Genomic DNA, 18,923 nt, shown 5'->3' on the forward strand with positions numbered 1-18,923 from the left:
AAAGAGCCTATGAGGAAGAAACGCTCCTCACATCACCGTTAGCAGCGTAATTAGCTCTATCCCGCTAGCTCTCTGTGACCTAGTGGTGGGGTTGCCGTTATTTTCACGTTGACCGCTGCAGCTTTCTCCGTTGTATTGTTTCATCACATAAAAATAACCAAAATGTGTTTATTTTTCCGACATTGTTCCATTCACGATTCTGCAGCATTGCGATGCCGCTGTTATCGCTGCATATGCTGTAATAATATCGTTCAGTAAAATGAACAGCAACCCCACGAATGCCAAAACGCTCGCCCCAAAACACAGTCGCCCCCGGGGCAAATCTGGCGGTATTCACCCGGTATTCCTAAACGTAACCTCAGTAAACTTTGCCTAAATTATGTTATGCCTAAACGTAACCTCAGTAAAACGGTGCCAAAACCTAACCTTATTCCTAAACTTAACCTCAGTAAAACTATGCCTATCCATGATAAACTTATTTCTAACCTCATACAAGAACCGCTGGTCCGTGGAAATAATTGGGGCGAGCGTGTTTCGGGGCGAGTTTTCCGGTTGCCAGCCCCGCCGCTTGTAATCTGACCCGGCAGTCTGGAGCGTGACTTTCTGGGTTAACCTTAATAGAAGTGGCGCAAAGCCATAAAACCAACTACATGTAAGTTGATGTAACAGACAACACAGGGGAGAGATGGAAACTTTAACAAGCTGATCCTAGACAGTAGGCTGCTAGGTGCAATATTGAATTTGGTGATGATCAGATACAAGAATAAATTGTCACACGCGTCATGGGAGATCTCCCAATAGACGCCCCTTCTGTCCTGCCTGTTATAGTCATTATAACGCCCTGATAATACAGTATTATAGGCTCTGCCTGTTATAGTTATTATAACACCGTGTTAACTACACTATACAGTTGTCATAGTTGTTATAACGGTAGCAGGATAGGTGGGCACCAAGGAAGAGTGGGCACGTCGGTGTTAAATTGGCAATTTCTTCAAAAAAAAAAGAAGAAAAGTTTTTAAGTAAAGTGAAGTATACATGATTAGAACATGCTTAAACATTCGACAATTAATGTCTAATATTTCTATTCATTTTGGGGCATAACAAGAAGTTGAAGGATAAAATTCTGATAAAAAAAGTCTGATAATGATGTACCGTGCATGTTCACATCATACTTAACATTACTTAAGATCATGTTCAAATATATATATATATATATATATATATATATTTTACATTTTGGACAAAATAGCCAATTTTACATTGAGGTGCCCAGATGTCCCCACCTGTCTTGTAAACGTTATAACACTCTGGTAACCGACAGGTGGGGTTAATTTCTTAATTGAGCCCATTCTAGGGGAGGTATAGACCTATATCTATTTCTGGGAGACCAGTGAGTGGTTGATACACACCAAGTTTCCTGTTGCAATGTCCAATTAAATCATTAGCTTGCTATTTGGTTGCCTGATCTTGTTTTCAATGTCTTTTTTAATAGTTTGTCAGTGAAACTCATGTCTTCAGTCCGGATCAGAAGCAACTAAGCTATTAACCATTTATTTAATACTTCCGCTATTCTAAAATACATTTCTACAAACTCACACCATGGTGCTTCACAACGTGTTGTCAGCTTGTATGCCTAAATCTGCTATTTAAAGGAGGAGTTCACCCAAAAAATGACTTATTTTCTATCAATTACACACCCCATGAAGCCTTGATTTCATGGATTTATTTTTGTTTTTGTGGCATTCCTAAGACAATAATTTGATGACCGTGTGTATTTCTGGTAGGAGACACAAATAATCTACTTTGTGTCTCCTACCGGATACATTAGCTGGTAGGAGACGGGAATCAAATTATTAGCTTAGGAATGCGACAAAAACAAAAAAGAATCCATGGATTCAAGGCTTCATAGGGTGTGCAATTGATAGAAAATAAGTCATTTTTTGGGTGAACTCCTCCTTTAAGATTGTTTTTTGAAAGAGTTTGAAAGTTATTGCCTATAATGACATGCTCAAAACAAGGATGCAAGGGTTGATGTGATAATAGACTTCTATAGAAATTGATAGTTGCCATATTATCAGGCCTCTTAGTGAGCCAATGTTCTGGCATGCACACTTGATACATTAGATAATGTACACACACCCAACTGAACAGGCAGGAACTGTATTTTATTGTAAAAATGTTATTGATGTTATTGAGTATAAAAATGTCCATCCCCTAAACATACTGTAGGCAGTGCAGGAGAAGTCTTATGAAAGGTCACAACATTATCCAACATGACATACCTAAATACTTGTTGTCCCAGCAGTGTTTCCCAGAGGATGAAGTTGTAGCAATATTTGTAGAGAATATTTACATACTGTATATAATATATATATATATATATATATATATATATATATATATATATATAAAAATTGCGCTCAAAATAAGAAGTTAGGTGTCTTTGAGATTGACAGGTGTCGCGGAGTGATGGTGGCCCTGTGGAGCGCCTCCAGACAAAACACTTGTGAGATCAAGAGTGTTGTAACTCTCTTTCAATGGGTCTGGATCATGGATCATAAGTGTGTAACTGGATATGAAGTGTCTGTACTGGTGGCGCAAATTTTTGTTTATAAAGACATGAGATGGAACCGTCTTCCATTGTTAAGAAACATTTAGCAGCGGTGGTCATATTTCGGCAATGCTGCTGAATGCACGGGGAAACACTGCCCAGTTTAGAATGGGACAAGTATGTCCCTGTGCTCATTTCTTTTATTGAGTACCTAACTGTTTCTTAATTTGTTTTTCATTATATGTATTTTTCAATCTGTACTTGTAATGATACAGCCTGTGTGTATAATAGTGTGTGTACATCCCTGTTTTAATGCGACATTGATCTATTGAGATTGATTGCTGACTGACAGCTTGATGTCGCTATAAAATGATATCATGTGTTCACTGTCATAATCTGTGTACCTGATGGAGGCTTGTTTGAGCTGAACACAAAGTGCTTTTTAACTTTGCCAAGCCATACGTAAATAAAGACTTATACAATTTTCAATAGAACAGTGTGCCTTGGATATTTCTTAAGTTCTGATGAAGCATAATGCTGCATATTGTTATTCTGCAAAGGAATGGAACTTAAACTTATTTTCTGCTTATGATCTAACCCTTCCCAAAGAGCATCTGATTCTGGTTGTGCATAGGCCTATTTGCAGAACCACGCGACACTCTAATTTTCTTTAGCCACTTAAGCCCTGTACTTTATCATACGCCAAATATGTATTTAAAAAAAAAAACATCTCACAATGTGTCGGATTGTGCTCATTGTGAGCTTGGAGATCAGCTATTTTTGCTATTTTTGAAAAATAAAAATAAATGTATTATGTTTAAATATTGAAACTTTTTGAAACTTAGACCAACTTAAGAGATGCCAGGGTTATGTGAATCGTATGTGCGATTATGTGCTGATGATCAGAGAACAAAGTGTTAGGTATTATTTAGGAAGGTAGGACGGCAGCTAAGAGCATAACTGATAGATAAGTTTGAGAGTGTAGGAATAGATACAGTGAGTGAATGTGTAGAAACATGTTAGTGTGGAGAGTGCATTTACAGTATGTGTGGGAGAAAGAAAAGGAGAAAAAAGGGATGAGTGGAAGTGATTTAGAGTCCACAAGTAGAACCAGATGTGGTGTGAGAGGTACAGCTTTGAGGTACCAGTCTCTAACAGCGCTATACTGTAGGCTGCAGCTTCTGATGAGTATTTATCAGTCAAATCAAGGATTAGGAAATATTTCTTTTTGGGCAGTGGTCTCAGTTGGCTGTACAAAGTTTACCAGTAACTTCAACTAATTCAACATTAAATGGTGAATTGTGTTGCCATTGTGTGTGTGTGTGTGTGTGTGTGTGTGTGTGTGTGTGTGTGTGTGTGTGTGTGTGTGTGTGTGTGTGTGTGTGTGTGTGTGTGTGTGTGTGTGTGTGTGTGTGTGTGTGTGTGTGTGTGTGTGTGTGTGTGTGTGTGTGTGTGTGTGTGTGTGTGTGTGTCTGTCTGTCTGTCTGTCTGTCTGTCTGTCTGTCTGTCTGTCTGTCTGTCTGTCTGTCTGTCTGTCTGTCTGTCTGTCTGTCTGTCTGTCTGTCTGTCTGTCTGTCTGTCTGTCTGTCTGTCTGTCTGTCTGTCTGTCTGTCTGTCTGTCTGTCTGTCTGTCTGTCTGTCTGTCTGTCTGTCTGTCTGTCTGTCTGTCTGTCTGTCTGTCTCTGTGTCTGTATTTGTGTCTGTCTGTGTGTTGGTGTGTCTGACTGTGTGTGTTTTAGTTTGTATGCATTATGCAAGCAGACATGTATGTATATCAGTGCAGTTATGTGCAGAATGCACTTGCTGTGAACTTACCAATGCATGGGTACAGTACATGTATGAGATAAGGATATGTATTTAAGTTCAGGGGACTGTTAGCATTATCTTATGCGTGGGGGAATTGGATGGTCATTTGTGGTAAGCTAGCTGTCGAGTGTATTTAAGTGTATTAAATACACAGGCGGAACCTGCGAAGTAGCCTACAGCTTTATAATGTGTTTATAATAGGACTGTATAAGACATCATTGGCCTTCTGTAGTTCTCCACTCAGCCACTGACGCTGTAATTCAATAAATACAATGTGTCTTTTCCCAGGCACTATGCTGGGTGGATAATTAATGGTAGATAAATTTAGCCTGTGGCAGATCTTTTGTCTGTTTTACCTAACCAGACACTGGCTGGTAAAACCTTGACAACGTCTGCTGACCCAGCTGCCCTGCTAGCCTATATGCCAACCATCCAGGTGGCATATCCATATGTCTCATATTCACTTAGTTATTTGTCTTGTCTCATGCTTTAATGAGGACTAAATGTCACCCACCTTAACTCTTCCCCTCACCTCAAGAGTTCTCTAATCTCTATGAATGGTTTCAGTATCTTGTATTTCCACGCCCTGTCCTTGGGGAAATGAGGAAATCGCGCAGATCCAATGCCGTGTTAATTTAACTCTGAGCGTGCAGTGACCCTAGAGTGGAGTTTGAGCCTTGTGTCGATGTTGGTCAGTCATATATCTGTGAGGCCATGTACCTAAGCCTAACACGAACCCTTGGGCAAATTAACTTTTCCCTAACGTTACAAAACACTTAATTTGCTGCTGGGTAGATATTTCAGGTAGTTGCAGTGCTTTTGAAGGGAGCACTTGTTGTGGTGGAGCTGAATGGCCTCATTGATAATTCCTTGAGGAGTTGTCCTGCTTCACTGGCTGGCTTACAGCCTTAGGGATCCCTCCAGGACCCAGTGCAGAGGATGGAGGCTTTATACACCAGGACATGACTAGAGCCAAACCAATGCCAGATTTTTGGGTCCGATGCTGATCCTGATTTTTTGAGTCCTATGGCCCTACAGTATCTTCCGCAGCGCCTTCTCCCTTATGCCTAACATTTAAATAGTGCAAACATTTCTTTAAAATAGTCCAAATAGCCGATCTACAAGCTCACAACACGTCGATGTAGATCGGCTATTTTGACTGATTTAAAAATGTTTTTGAAAACTTCTGGAAACTGAATTATTTTTCCTATAATCGTATGCCCAAAATAGGGACGCCAAGTTAAAGGGGAAAAAGGGACAAATCGGCAGCATCATAATCTGAATGTCCATAAGAATGTAGTCAAAAAGAAAGGTAAAATAATGGCAAATATATCGGCTAAACCAATATAGTATATCGGTCTGACTCTAGTAATTCCGCCTTCCATTATGAATGACATCCGACTCAGTGACGATCATGTTTCTTTCTGACCTCATTTCCAAGTGGTGTGACCACTGTGTGATGTGTGTCCAAAAAAAAAGCTTGGAAGGCGTTGACATAGTGGCACCCTCAAAGACCTTTAGTGTAACTGAGGGATTTTTAGATGTGTGTTCCGTCACTCAGATTATTTGGCTCCCCTGACCTGGAGCCGTGTGTGTGTGTGTGTGTGTGTGTGTGTGTGTGTGTGTGTGTGTGTGTGTGTGTGTGTGTGTGTGTGCGTGTGCGCGCGCGCGCGTGCGTGCGTGCGTGTGTGTGTGTGTGTGTGTGTGTGTGTGTGTGCTCACTGGTAGCCTACTGTAAGTGTTTGGCAGACCCCCTAATGAGTAACCCTAGAGGGCCGGCATGTCCCCACCAGCCCTTCACCCTTTTCTTGGAAGACCTAGTGGTCACCAAGTTCAAGTTGCAGGCATTTCTGGGTTAGTCATCTGTCAGTAACTGTTCCTGGATCAGTGGTACTGGCCATATGTAGGACCACTGTATTAATTGCGCTGAGTATATATGCAAGATTGCAAGACTGGCGTCAGTTAATTTACTATAGTCTTGTCTAGCAGAGGTGATTATATGAGATCAGTTCATTTGGAACAAGAGAAAATGGGTCTTATGTTAGGTCTATTTGTTTGTATCTAAATGTAGCTTATACACCCTGTGAGGTGCATTCTGAATTTCAGCAGGTTGACTTTTCCACAAAGCCTTTTGCATTTCTGTATCTTAAAGAATCAAAACAGGAGAAATAGGAGAAATATTGGTGCCTGATAGTTGGCTGTCCTAAAATTACCTTCTTTTTTTTCTCCCGCAATGAAACCTCAAGCTTAACACTATTTTATTTAGCCCAGCTTGAATATTGTAACAAGTTCTTGAAAAAGCTTTAATGGCCGTTTTAAATTCCGGGTGGTAATGTTTTGCCTTGCTAGTGGCTTTTGGTCAGTCTGTCCATTCGCTGACATTTTATTCTGAATCATGATGATCTTGAAAACTACTGTCTGAATTGACTTGGAATCTGACCATCATGTCCCCCAGAAGATGGTCCATATTGATTTTGGTGGTGACCCCATAGATTTTTCTCTAGCACCACCCTTACGCAAACATTTCTACTTGCACACAAGAAATGTGATCGGTGGTGGATTGCCATGAAACATGCTGAGTGCATTCATGCCCCCTGCAGGATGAACCCTAACCATTTGAGTCCCCCATGGCCTTTGGTCTAGTAGTGCCAAATGTGAACATTGACCACAAGACGTCTCATAATCTAACTGCAGGATTAATTCTACTGATTTTGGTGACCCCCATGGCCATGGTCCGACTGACTCCGGAAAAAACAAAAGAACTTTGACATTACTTCAACTTCTCAGCCAGTATCAAAGAAGCTAGAGGCTGAATGGCTTTAGTTTAGATTTTAGTATAATGCTCTCAGGACTGTTTCCTTGAACTAAACCCAGGCAGTAACAAAAGGTCAGTTGAGGCTTTCTTGATCCCAGAGGAATTCACCTGACACGCCTTCATGTGCACATAATCATTTTTGCACACTGCATACACACATAAGGTCAAATCAACAAGTGTGTGTGTGTGTGTGTGTGTGTGTGTGTGTGTGTGTGTGTGTGTGTGTGTGTGTGTGTGTGTGTGTGTGTGTGTGTGTGTGTGTGTGTGTGTGTGTGTGTGTGTGTTCGCACACACGATTCGTGTGTTCGCTTTTCTCCCCCCCAAACTTTAAAAATAATCAAAAATTGCAGCTCTACAAGCTTGTAGATTGACTATTTTCGCCGCCTGACACCGTTGTATGAAAAAGTATAAAATAGGGCTTAAGTAGTTAAATTAGCTGGTGGACTGTAAGCAGACACATGATCTAAATATAAAGCTTGATCGAGAGAAACACAGAGGAGTTAGTGTCCTTTGAGTTGTGTATTAGATTGTTTATAGTTGTGTATTAGATTGTGCATAAAAGAAAAAGCTCTAGATAAAAGAAGCTGCCCATATAATTTTCGCAGATAATTGGGAAAATGACTTTTGATTTGATTTTTTCAATAATGGAATTTCATCCGATAATATGGCGCATTATTATGGATGGTCTGACAGGTTTTGTAAACAATTACGATGAGCTAATAGTGTGCACTGTAGGCTACGCTTGTTTTGGTCTGACTGCATGTACATAACATATACTTACTTACATCGTCCAGCCCATAGGTACAATGTAGTGCCTTTTGGCCCGGGGGGGGGGGGGGGATTGCACAAGAGTGAAGTGACCACGTAGTTACTATGGTGCCATCCACGCTAATATTCCTCAATGTGAACTGGGGGCAAACCACACAGCAAGAGGCAATCGCTCCAAAAATAATAATTTTAGTAATTTCATAGTAATTTCAGTGAGGCTGACATGCTGCTCTGGAATCCTCCGAGAGTGCCAGGGTCACCAAAGTAGTGTTTGCGGTAACAAAATATGCAAACTACAACAGTGTTATTGATAAGAAATAAGCTGCATACTACTTAGCAAAACCATAGCCTTTATCCAGGGTAAAAGAACAACACAGGTAAATCCAAAACATGTCATCACCATAGTGAGATCACTATCTTAAAGGGGAGATAAACCTACAGTATACATGAACGCTAACAATTAAGGTATGTGTTACTCATGTGTTACTCTGTTACCCATGTACTATTATGTGTCTGCCCACTACAGGTTAACATTTTTTATTGATTTAATTATTAACTGTGATTAACCAGTCATCGATGAATCATTAACATTCCTGTCATAGACCCAGTCCTTCATTTTGATCTATTTTACCTATCAAGCAAAGCATGTAGTTACTGTATAGTTTTGCCCTCCTGTTTTTTTTTGGGTTCTTTCCAGCCATGGGGTTTCTGTGTTGTTATAGCTGCCTGTTGCACAAGATTAACATCAGTATGATTTGGTTATGGAAAATATTAATAAACTGGTAGAACTTTATCCGTTTAGCCTCTCTTACCCTCATTACCCATACTGTAAACTGTGGATTATACTTGATTGTTCTAAAATGTAAAAAAGTGTATTAGTATTGTATCGGCCATAACAAGCATCGGCAATCCGCTCCGAAATTACATATCAGTGTATCACTAATTTTAACATTATAATTATAGTTTATTCTCCACTGAAAGGAATTATTTATGGTTTTGTTGATTGTAATTGCGAACGCGGAAGCCGCGCCTACGACCAAGTGGAGCTTACTATGTAACCATGCTTGGGTTGTGTGTGTCTCTGTCCGTGTGTGTCTCCGTCTGTGTCTCTGTGTTCACGCTCTCATTGGCTCGCGCCCCCATGTGACTCGAAACTCCGTGCTGAAATGCCAGCAGCTGCACTGCCTGTATACAGCGTGTGTTCACGCTCTCATTGGCTCGCGCCCCCATGTGACTCGAAACTCCGTGCTGAAATGCCAGCAGCTGCACTGCCTGTATACAGCCGGCAGAGTGCGGCAGAGTGCACTACTACAGTGTGGTTGAAATATGGCAGCCACAGTCAATCTGCGTTCGCCTCCAGCTTTTGCGCGTCTTACTTGTGTACCATGTGCCACCTCAGGAAGTAAACACAATTTTAATGCATCTGTGACTGCTACATGATCTGAAAAAACTAAACTAAACAAAAACATTGCTTTGCCTCCATCGTATGGCCTCTACCCCTTTTTTGCAGCCACATGCTGCAGTCGATGTAACAAGCCTAGCTTCAAATAATTAAATTATCACATTATTTTTGTTGATAGATGCTGCAACCCAGGCATCCCAACCAGAATTTTTGGATTCAGTTAGATTTAAGGAAACAGGAAGGAAACTGGCTACGGAGTAACTCGCAGTCAACACATTCCTTCTTGTTACAGGAAAGACAGTTTTCAATGATGGATAGCACTTTGTAGCTTATTTTTCAGTCAGTGAGCGATGTTTTAGATCACAGCGACTGTAGCTTTGTGTGTGGTCAGTTGAGATAAATAGAAAGGTTATTTATTATGTCTCTGCGTTGCTGGACTGCAGATACAGTAAATCAGATTCAGAGCCACGTTTGAACCAGGGCATTGATGTGCAATCGGAGATACCGTATGGCCGTGTATGAGGTTATGTGAGAGCATTCAAACAAGGGTTTGTGAGGTTCATGAGTGGCCAGCCTCACAGTTTGCACCCTGGATGACTTATTGGGACCTATAAAAAGCTTTCTAAGAAGTTACAGGCCGAAAGCCCAGTCCACACCAATTAATCGCAACAAAACTCGTTGCAACTTGCAACCACTTGCATCAGAATCCCCAAACCGTGCCGACCTGCAACGGGTCAATTCAAGCCGCTGCAACTGGTTGCAAGTTGGTGTGGACTGGGATTAGTGGCCTAGGCCTATAGTGTTTGAGGCGGCTTAAAATTGTGCACCCTCTAAAAGTTTAGTCAGTGCCCTGGCTGGATGACGTGTTGCCTATTAACATTAGTTGTCTTCATAAAATATAACTTATGTAGTTTTAGAATGTGACATTACCCGTGTTGAGTGAGTAACAGCAGGACTCTGGTCTCAACAGACCATTTTGAATGCCTTTAGGAGGTTGTGTTCACTCAGCTATCTCTTATAAAGGACTTAAAAAGACAAAAAAAGACTAACAAAGTCTTAAATTTGCTATTTAAATTCGCTACTGTGTCACAGTACACACAATTTGTGACATCATGTATGATACATGATGTCACAAATATTGTGTATTGACACATTACAGTATGTCATTGTTTTTGTCCACCCAAGCCAAATTAGCCTGGTCCAGATCACATTCTTATCTCTTCTTTGCTCACCATTTGGGCCTCCAATACTTTTATAATCTTCTTGTACCTCATTGCCACCCTGCCATGAAGTAGCAAAATGGCTGCTGTGTGAATATGGCCCCACTGCAGGATTTGCCTGCCATGAACACCAGATTTGAAGTGTATTCATTCTTTCTGTCTAAAGAAAATAAGATGAAAGGACTCATATTGTTTGTTGTGGATGCTGTTAGATAGTGAGATGCTATTCTTGCCGTGGCTCAGAGTCCTAGCTGTGTCCCTCGTGCAAATAACCAAATTACCACGGCAATTCGCTGAACTTGTTACTTGAACTTGTTACCAGGCGATTCGCTGATGCCTGTTATACTGTAGCTAATGTGTCACCACCACCATGCTGTGGTGGACAAATTAGGAAGTGAAAGTGCCTGTAGAGTTGTTGTTGTTGTGTTGTGTGCAACCTTTCACCCCACATTGAGTGATTCAGATGTTCGCTTTTTGTTGGTACATGTCATGTACCATTGAGAAGGTGCTTGGGGTCTCTTGGCAACACAATATAAGTTTGAGTGAAGAGGTTGGCTCTATAAAACAGAGTAATATATATACTTTTAGTATAGGCGTTTTCAACACAATAAGCAGCAAAAATATGTCCTCATATTATTTTTAAAACAACATGGCATGTGAGCCACCGCCCTGAATCATGCATGGCCGCTTCAGTCGACCCCAGGAGGTGATGCATCATTTCCTGTTGGAAGAGTGGTTAAAAATATTAGAGGAGGTTGAAAAGTTCCATGTTGTTAGCTTTTGGCTTTTTCCACTGTTGTCTAAAAAAAAGAAAAGATTATCATTGGATAGAACATGATTTATGGTGTGCCACAGCACAGGTTTGGGTGTTGATCTGAACACAATGTAGGACGTTTGAATGATTGCATTTGAGCACATCTTCTTGTAGAAAACACATAGTAGACACCCTATCTTAATAACCAATCTCACCCTGGCATCCTTATTTTGAGCACGTTATTATAGTCAAGGACATTCACAAAAATAATCATAACAATAAAGAAATCAAAAATACAAGCTCACAGCGCATTGTGACGTGATGTGTTGTGAGCTTGTAGATCGGCTATTTTTGAAAAATCTTTAACAACGTGGCTTGAATAGTGGTTAACAAAAGATCCTGTCGATACCTGCACACTACCTGCACACTGTTGGGTCAATTCTTTTCTACAACATTTTTTAAAAACTGTTTACAAGACTGTTGTTTGTTTGCCTTAGGCCCATTAGATCTCCTTGGGAATGCTTTTAGTAGCATGCGTACCCGACTAAAAATAAAGTCATGTGAAAAAATGAAAAACAAGATTATGTGGAAGTTGACGCTTAGTCTAATGACCGCCTGAATGTTTTCACCTGCACCTAAACCCCATACTCCTCCTTTAAAAAGGTATCACTTTGGACTGCTATACAAATAAAAAATACACTCTTTCTAGGGAAAAGGCTCACTGGTACCTACAGTACCTACAGTTTTTTCAGAAAAGTAAGATAGTAAGATATGTTGAGGTGATTGGGTAGTCTTTGCTGAATCTTCATGTCTTCTGAGCTGAGAGGAATTTAGAATAGATGACAAATGGACCCTTTTACATAAGTGTCTACAGTTGCATTAATCTCAAATGTTGCTGTCTATCAGTCCTTTGGAGAGCTATATATGTATGTGCCCAAACATGTGTTGGTGTTTGATAACATGCGGTATATTTTATCTGCTTAGGCGGTGGTGGACACAGTAATGAAGTACATTTACTTGAGTACTGTTAAGTGAAACATTATAGTATTCTTTACTTCGTGAGTATTTGTATTTTGCAGGGTCTCTCTCTCTCTACCACATACGCACGCACACACGCACTTGTGCACACATGCACTTGTGCACACACGCACGCACGCACGCATGCACGCAGGCACGCACACGCCCGCACACACACTGTCTGTCTGTCTGTCTGTCTGTCTGTCTGTCTGTCTGTCTGTCTGTCTGTCTGTCTGTCTGTCTGTCTGTCTGTCTGTCTGTCTGTCTGTCTGTCTGTCTGTCTGTCTGTGTCTGTCTGTCTCTGTCTGTCTGTCTGTCTGTCTCTGTCTCTCTGTCTGTCTCGCTCCCTCTAACGTTCTTGAAGTGGATCCAAACAGATGAGCAAGTTACTTATGAAATAAAGCTGTTGTGAGACAGTAGCATCCCCCCCCCCCCCCCCTCAGGGTCTAAAGTTTCGAAAGCCACCCAACACCCAGTGACTTCCGTTGCAAAGAATATCAGCATTGATAGCTCAGAGTGAGTAACATTTGTGGCAAGATATCAACCTTGATGGCTCATACAGCACACATGAACGAAGTGGTGGCTCACTAGATCTACACTAATCTGTCAGTTCTGTACTCTCACCATGCTGGCCTGGCATGTGCTATAACAGTGATGCCCAGTAAACCTTGAGATGTAGTTAATAAAACATATCACAAATTCTTTATCGGTGACTCAGTAAATAAGTTTGGCCTCGGGCCAATCCTTTTCTAAACTGACCGCCTTATTTATAATAATATAAGGCGGTCTGTATAAGGTGTTCTTTAGCAAATTAGCTACAGAAGTTAATAAATAAACATTTGATTGGTATAACTGCATACTGACATTAAGTTAATAAATAAACACGTTTGTTTTTCCAGGAATGAAACAGTCATCTTCTTAGATACAGAGAGAAAGAGTGTATTGTTTAAGGCATGTGAAACACCTGTGTGTCATTCACTCTCACCGCGGATAAAAAATAAATATAAAAAGTATTCTTGAGGTGGGAGTAGATTTACTGTTTGGATGTTATTGTCCACATGTGGGATTGTCTACATGTGGGAAATGATTATCGCTGACAGGCCAATTCTGGCCCGCAGGCCACCGATCATTTATTTAGTGTTAGTTTTCATTTACCACCATAATGCATTATGCAGATTAAATGTACAGTATATGATTATGCAACACAAAAAGACTGTGTGTGTGCACATTTTATTTTTGGTTGATAAGACGTTTGCCTTATATAATCGTTCGTCTACAAACCAGACGTTTGGCCGGTGAGGTAAAAAGTTATTTTCAGACCCTGACGCACACATCCATTGACACGTATTACTCACACAGTCAAGACAAGTCAATTTAGGCAAGACATAAGAGATCCTGTGTCTGACAGCTCTCTACTACAGTGTACGTATGTGTGAAGTCTGTGAACGCTGACACAGCAGCATTAACTCATAAATGTGTTAATGATTTTGTGGTGTAGCCTACTGTATGTGAATATCTCTCATGAGGTCAAAACTCGCTAATTGGTTGACTAGGATTCATGCTGCTCACTCCGAGCCTGCACTCTGTAAAAGTTACTTAACCCATTGATACCTGGAACGCATCTGTGTCACTTTAGATTTCTTTGGCTATTCAAAAATAGCAGATATACAAGGTCATAGCGCGGCACCGAGTGCCGCGCTATGACCTTGTAGATCTGCTATTTTTGAAAAATCGAGGAAAAAAAATTTGGGTTTTTCTTTCAATTTTTTTTTAGGATTTAGAAGACATTTCTAGAATCTTCTCAGGTCTTAATGGGTTAAACTGAATAACACTGATACATGCCTAAATTGTAAATGAGTGTTATAACTGTCTTTTTTTATGGTGAAGAGTGACAGCGAAGTAGTAGAGGAGTCAGAACTGGTGAACCATGCAGCTACACATGTCATGTCAATTATAAGACTGGGATGTCAGGAGGTCTTGTAATGTCAGGGCTGAGTTAACCAGTTACCAGCTAACAGAGTAATGATTAGTAGGACACTGTTGTTTACAGCAACTACAACTTAAGTGCCCTGTAGGGGAGATGCTGATCTGGCTGCTCATTAGCCACTACAAGCAGGGCTCTAAATTGCAAAGGTGTTTTTTTGTTTGTTGCATATCCTCCCAAAGTTTAATCTGTACAACCTTGAATATATATTTGGGAGAATTTGCAAATGCAAGTGCAAATCATTGTATTGGTCTGACCTTTTCCCCCTAGTCTAACATCCATATCTCTGTACATGTGCTAGTAGGTTATCTGTGTTGAAGGAAATAGGTGCCTACAGTATGTAGCATGGAAATGAATCGCTCATTGGCACGACATAGACGCCGTTGAGCGTTGTCGCGCTGACGTTCTTAAAGCTGCAATCCGTAAATTCGATGTCCTCTCCCGAGGGAAAGAGGTAATTGCAATTTACATTGCAATTCATTTATAACTTAGGAATTCCAATTTGGTATGATTTATAATTATTAAATAAATGGGCTATCAAAGTGAGCAAATAAAAAACACAGTTGAAAATGTGATTGGAAAGTAAAGTAAAGTGATATGGTTGAAGTTGAAGTGAGAAAGTCATGTGCTTTTGTGACTGTGACCACTAGAGACCATCTAAGGCAAATGGCCCAAACAGTAGCTGAGTTGATCTCAGGGCAGACCATAAATAGCAGTGATGTTTGGCCTATATTTGAGTGGTACTGTTTATACTTCATATTTGGAGGGTGGGTTTTCCACCACTGAATAAAAAGTCAGAGAAAAATGGCTGCTGTGTGAATATGCATGGTCAATACTGTAATAATTGTACATTGAATTTCAAAATAAGGATCAGGCGAGGTCTGCCATTCACACCAAAGCTGCTTTAAGGCCTGTTTTTGTTCACTCTGTTCAGGTCTATCATCTTAGCATAGGACCATAAAGTGAATGAGTCCCTGTGCGTTTGCGTATTCAGCCTGCTACTAGTCTGCTGGCATATGGCCTGGCACAGATTCATTGGGGGCAGAGATCCTCCTCTCTTGCCGTGGCAACACTTGGCAACTGAACTGGAAAATTGTTAAGTTAAACTAGCCTCACTTCTTTTCCCCTCTCCTCTCCTCTCCTCTCCTCTCCTCTCCTCTCCTCTCCTCTCCTCTCCTCTCCTCTCCTCTCCTCTCCTCTCCTCTCCTCTCCTCTCCTCTTCAATTTACAATACATTCATCTAGTTGACACCTTTTTATCCAGATGAAGGGAAACAATAGAATAAGTCAGATCAAAGTCAGATATCTTTCAACTGCAGTATCTTTCAACTGCAAGTAAACGGGCAGTGGTGGCCTAAAGGTTAGAGGAGCGCCCTCGTTGCCGGAAGGTTGCCGGTTCGAATCCCCGGAACGGCAGAAAAAATCTGGGTGGGGTAATGGAATGTTCACCACTTCCCCAACACCGCTGAAGTGCCCTTGAGCAAGGCACTGAACCCCAACTGCTCCAGTGGAGCTGCTTAGTGGCCAACAGCAGAAGACTGTGGTTGTACTAGTCAGCTCCCAGCTTTTTTTTTTTTTTTTTTGTGCTCAGCTACTACCCTGGGTAAATAAAGAAAGAAAAAGAAAAAGAAAAAAGTAAACACCATCCCCAATCACTGACCGTCTCACCCATTTCCTTCTCTCCACAGGTGCAAGTCCTGAGTCTCTCTCAGTCTCCCTCTCAGGGCGTCTGTGTTATTCCTCCCTCCTCCATCTCTTTTTGACCAGACAACATGCCTCCAGCGCTGGGCGGGCCGCAGGGTTACACCATTCCCGAGGGCGGCTGGGGCTGGGCGGTGGTGGCCGGGGCCTTCATCTCCATCGGCTTCTCCTATGCCTTCCCCAAATCCATCACGGTCTTCTTCAAGGACATTGAGGTCATCTTTGATGCCACGCCCAGCGAGGTGTCCTGGATCTCCTCCATCATGCTCGCTGTCATGTACGCCGGAGGTGAGCGCAGCTCTGAGAGATACACATTAGGGGGTTTGGGGTCACACACACACACACACACACACACACACAGACACACACACACAGATGAAAAATTAGGCCTGAAACTTAAGGTACAGTAGGTCTTAATGCTGCCCTTAAAACATCATACAGTTGTCTCCCTTTATTTTCTGCTGAAATTGTTAAACATTTCCAGCTCAGGTTAGTATTTCATCATTAAACCATGCTATGGGGTAACTTAATGGTTTCTAGTCTTTGCATAGAAAAAGCTATCATTGACATAACAGGAATAAGATGTTTGTGAATAACTCCCACAATTCTCTTTTCTGTGGAATCGGTTTCATAAATGCTTGCCGCAAAAAGAGCAAATAGTGCATGTCCCCTGACATCTCAAAATGCCCCTGAAATAAGAGGGAGAGGGGCAACTTATCCCAGTATTTCACATTTTCTACTGTGCAGGGGGTATCTTCCTGGTTAAAAAATACCACATGCTTCCAACCCAACAAAAAAGAGTCCGCATTTATTTTGCGCGCAGGTTTGTGCCCGACTGTTCTCGCTAAACACGGGCGTGTGTGTGTGTGTGTGATAAACACACCCCCCCCTACGCACGCACACACACACACACACATGCACACATGCACGCACGCACCCATACATACATGCATGCACACACACACGCTAGCTGAGTCTTGCAGGTTTAGGAATATGTGTGAGGCTTGGAGGTCTTTTTGAGTGTGCATGTGTAAGGTAAATAGCCGCTCTCATTCCACTGACGGGGGAGGGGAAGGGAGAAAGATGGGGCGGTGGAGGGTGTTGGACAAGGCATACGGTGGGAGTTAGGAAAATGTGTGTGTCAGGTTTATATTTGTGTCTCTGTCTCCAGGCTTTCTTGTGGTTCTTTGCATTTCTCACAAGGTTTTATCTTATCTTGTTCCTCTCTGCTGACGCAGAACGAAAACAAAAATAAGCATTTTTCTTACTCTTACTGATTTCCTCCCTTCCTCCTGCTCTTCTTCTTATCTGCCCTTTTGCTCACCGCATTCTTACAGCTAGACACAACCATAATTATCCAAATAAAACTATATTTTATCACTCTTTTGAGTCTTCCAAGGTGGGATGTAAGAAAGGGAGACAGTGACTTAGTTTCAGACTTAACTCACACACTTATCTACCAGGCAGCAGTTGCCTGTTCCCATTCAAGATTTTGAGAACGTCAGGGCAACAGTGCATGAGAAACACGCATGCACGCACGCACGCACGCACGCACGCACGCACGCACGCACGCACGCACGCACGCACGCACGCACGCACGCACACACACACACACACACACACACACACACACACACACACACACACACACACACAGGAAGTCTGTTATCCACTCTTTGAACCAGGGTTAGGTGTGGGAGGGCGAGGGAGTGGACATTGCTTTGTCCATATATCAATTTAGAATGACCTCCTCCTCCCTCGGTTTTGTATCTCTCCATAACTGTGGTAAGTAAAGTGGATTGTTATATTTGGTTTGTTCTCACCAATGCATTTATCTAACGTCTCTCTGCAATTTAGTATGGACTCACTTGGGTCAGTCTTTACAGTCTCAGAGTTAAATTAAAGCCTGATTTATACTTAGTTGCGTTGCCAGTGTCGCAAATTGAAAATAGCAGATCTACAAGCAAGTTTAACTCTCCGGATTTTACTGTGTAGCAGCACATCCTTATCCCCTTCATTCGACCTCTTCAAAGCAGAGCAGGCTGCCTGTTTTCATTGCCTGTACTCTGTCCTATTCAGTATGATATGCTTGCATGGAATGGGAACTTCTATGATTAGGAGGTGGAGCAGAATAGCAGTCATTGACGCCACAGTCAGATGTCAGTTGTTTGAATAACACAGTCCACAGTCTGTTCATGCTCCTCACGTGGAGTGGATGTAACACAATACTCTTACTTGGATGCAACATGCCATTGTGCGTACCCGTGGCCCCTCTGCCATTCTCCTCTGCAAGGGCACAAGGCGCTTTTGTGAGTCGCCAGTTGATGATGTCACTATGTGGGCATGCCGTCTAGCTCATTGGTCAGACATGAGGTGCTGCACGTACGCACAAACGAGCACATGCTCACTCATTCATAACTAAAACTCAGAGGAGGATAGAGGAAGCTGACTAACCAAAGAGGAGACTGGCCAGAACACACAGCATAAAGACGTTTGCATAGGTCACCAAAATGTGATGGGGTTTCATACTGGGGCAGTAGACAACCATAATAAGCTGCAGAGTGGCATCAGTGGAAACAGGGAAAAAAGGCACAGAGAGAGAGATAGACGGTATTATATTTGACCACCGTTTTTCAAACCTGGCATTTACCTTAAGTCTTAAAGTGACTCCTTGCCATATTTAAATCATAGGCTTTTGTTTTTCCTTCAGCAAACACTTTTAGCATGAAGTCGGTCAGATAGGTGGTTGTCCAGAACCGCTGATTCGACCGATATGCCCATATATAGGCATATATGGAGATCCGGTTGTCCAGATCTGTACTGTAGATCCGATCAATATGCCCATATCAGCATGGGTATATAATGGGCATGTACTGATGACCTTAGTATATGCCACATATGGGCAT

The 18,923-nt window shown here is 41.7% G+C and overlaps 1 protein-coding gene across 1 annotated transcript in view; it reads left to right on the forward strand.

Annotated features, from left to right (window-relative positions):
- Positions 1–18,923, forward strand: part of LOC308096761 (monocarboxylate transporter 1-like) — a 29,914-nt gene that overhangs the window by 198 nt on the left and 10,793 nt on the right. The window contains exon 2 of the mRNA XM_080444210.1: positions 16,005–16,305. Within this exon, the coding sequence (XP_080300336.1) occupies positions 16,089–16,305 (217 nt within the window). The 5' untranslated portion in view covers positions 16,005–16,088. The remainder of the gene's footprint in view (positions 1–16,004; positions 16,306–18,923) is intronic.

This window comes from Gymnoscopelus braueri (assembly GCF_963280865.1).
Source record: "Gymnoscopelus braueri genome assembly, chromosome: 12".
NCBI classification, from domain to species: domain Eukaryota; kingdom Metazoa; phylum Chordata; class Actinopteri; order Myctophiformes; family Myctophidae; genus Gymnoscopelus; species Gymnoscopelus braueri.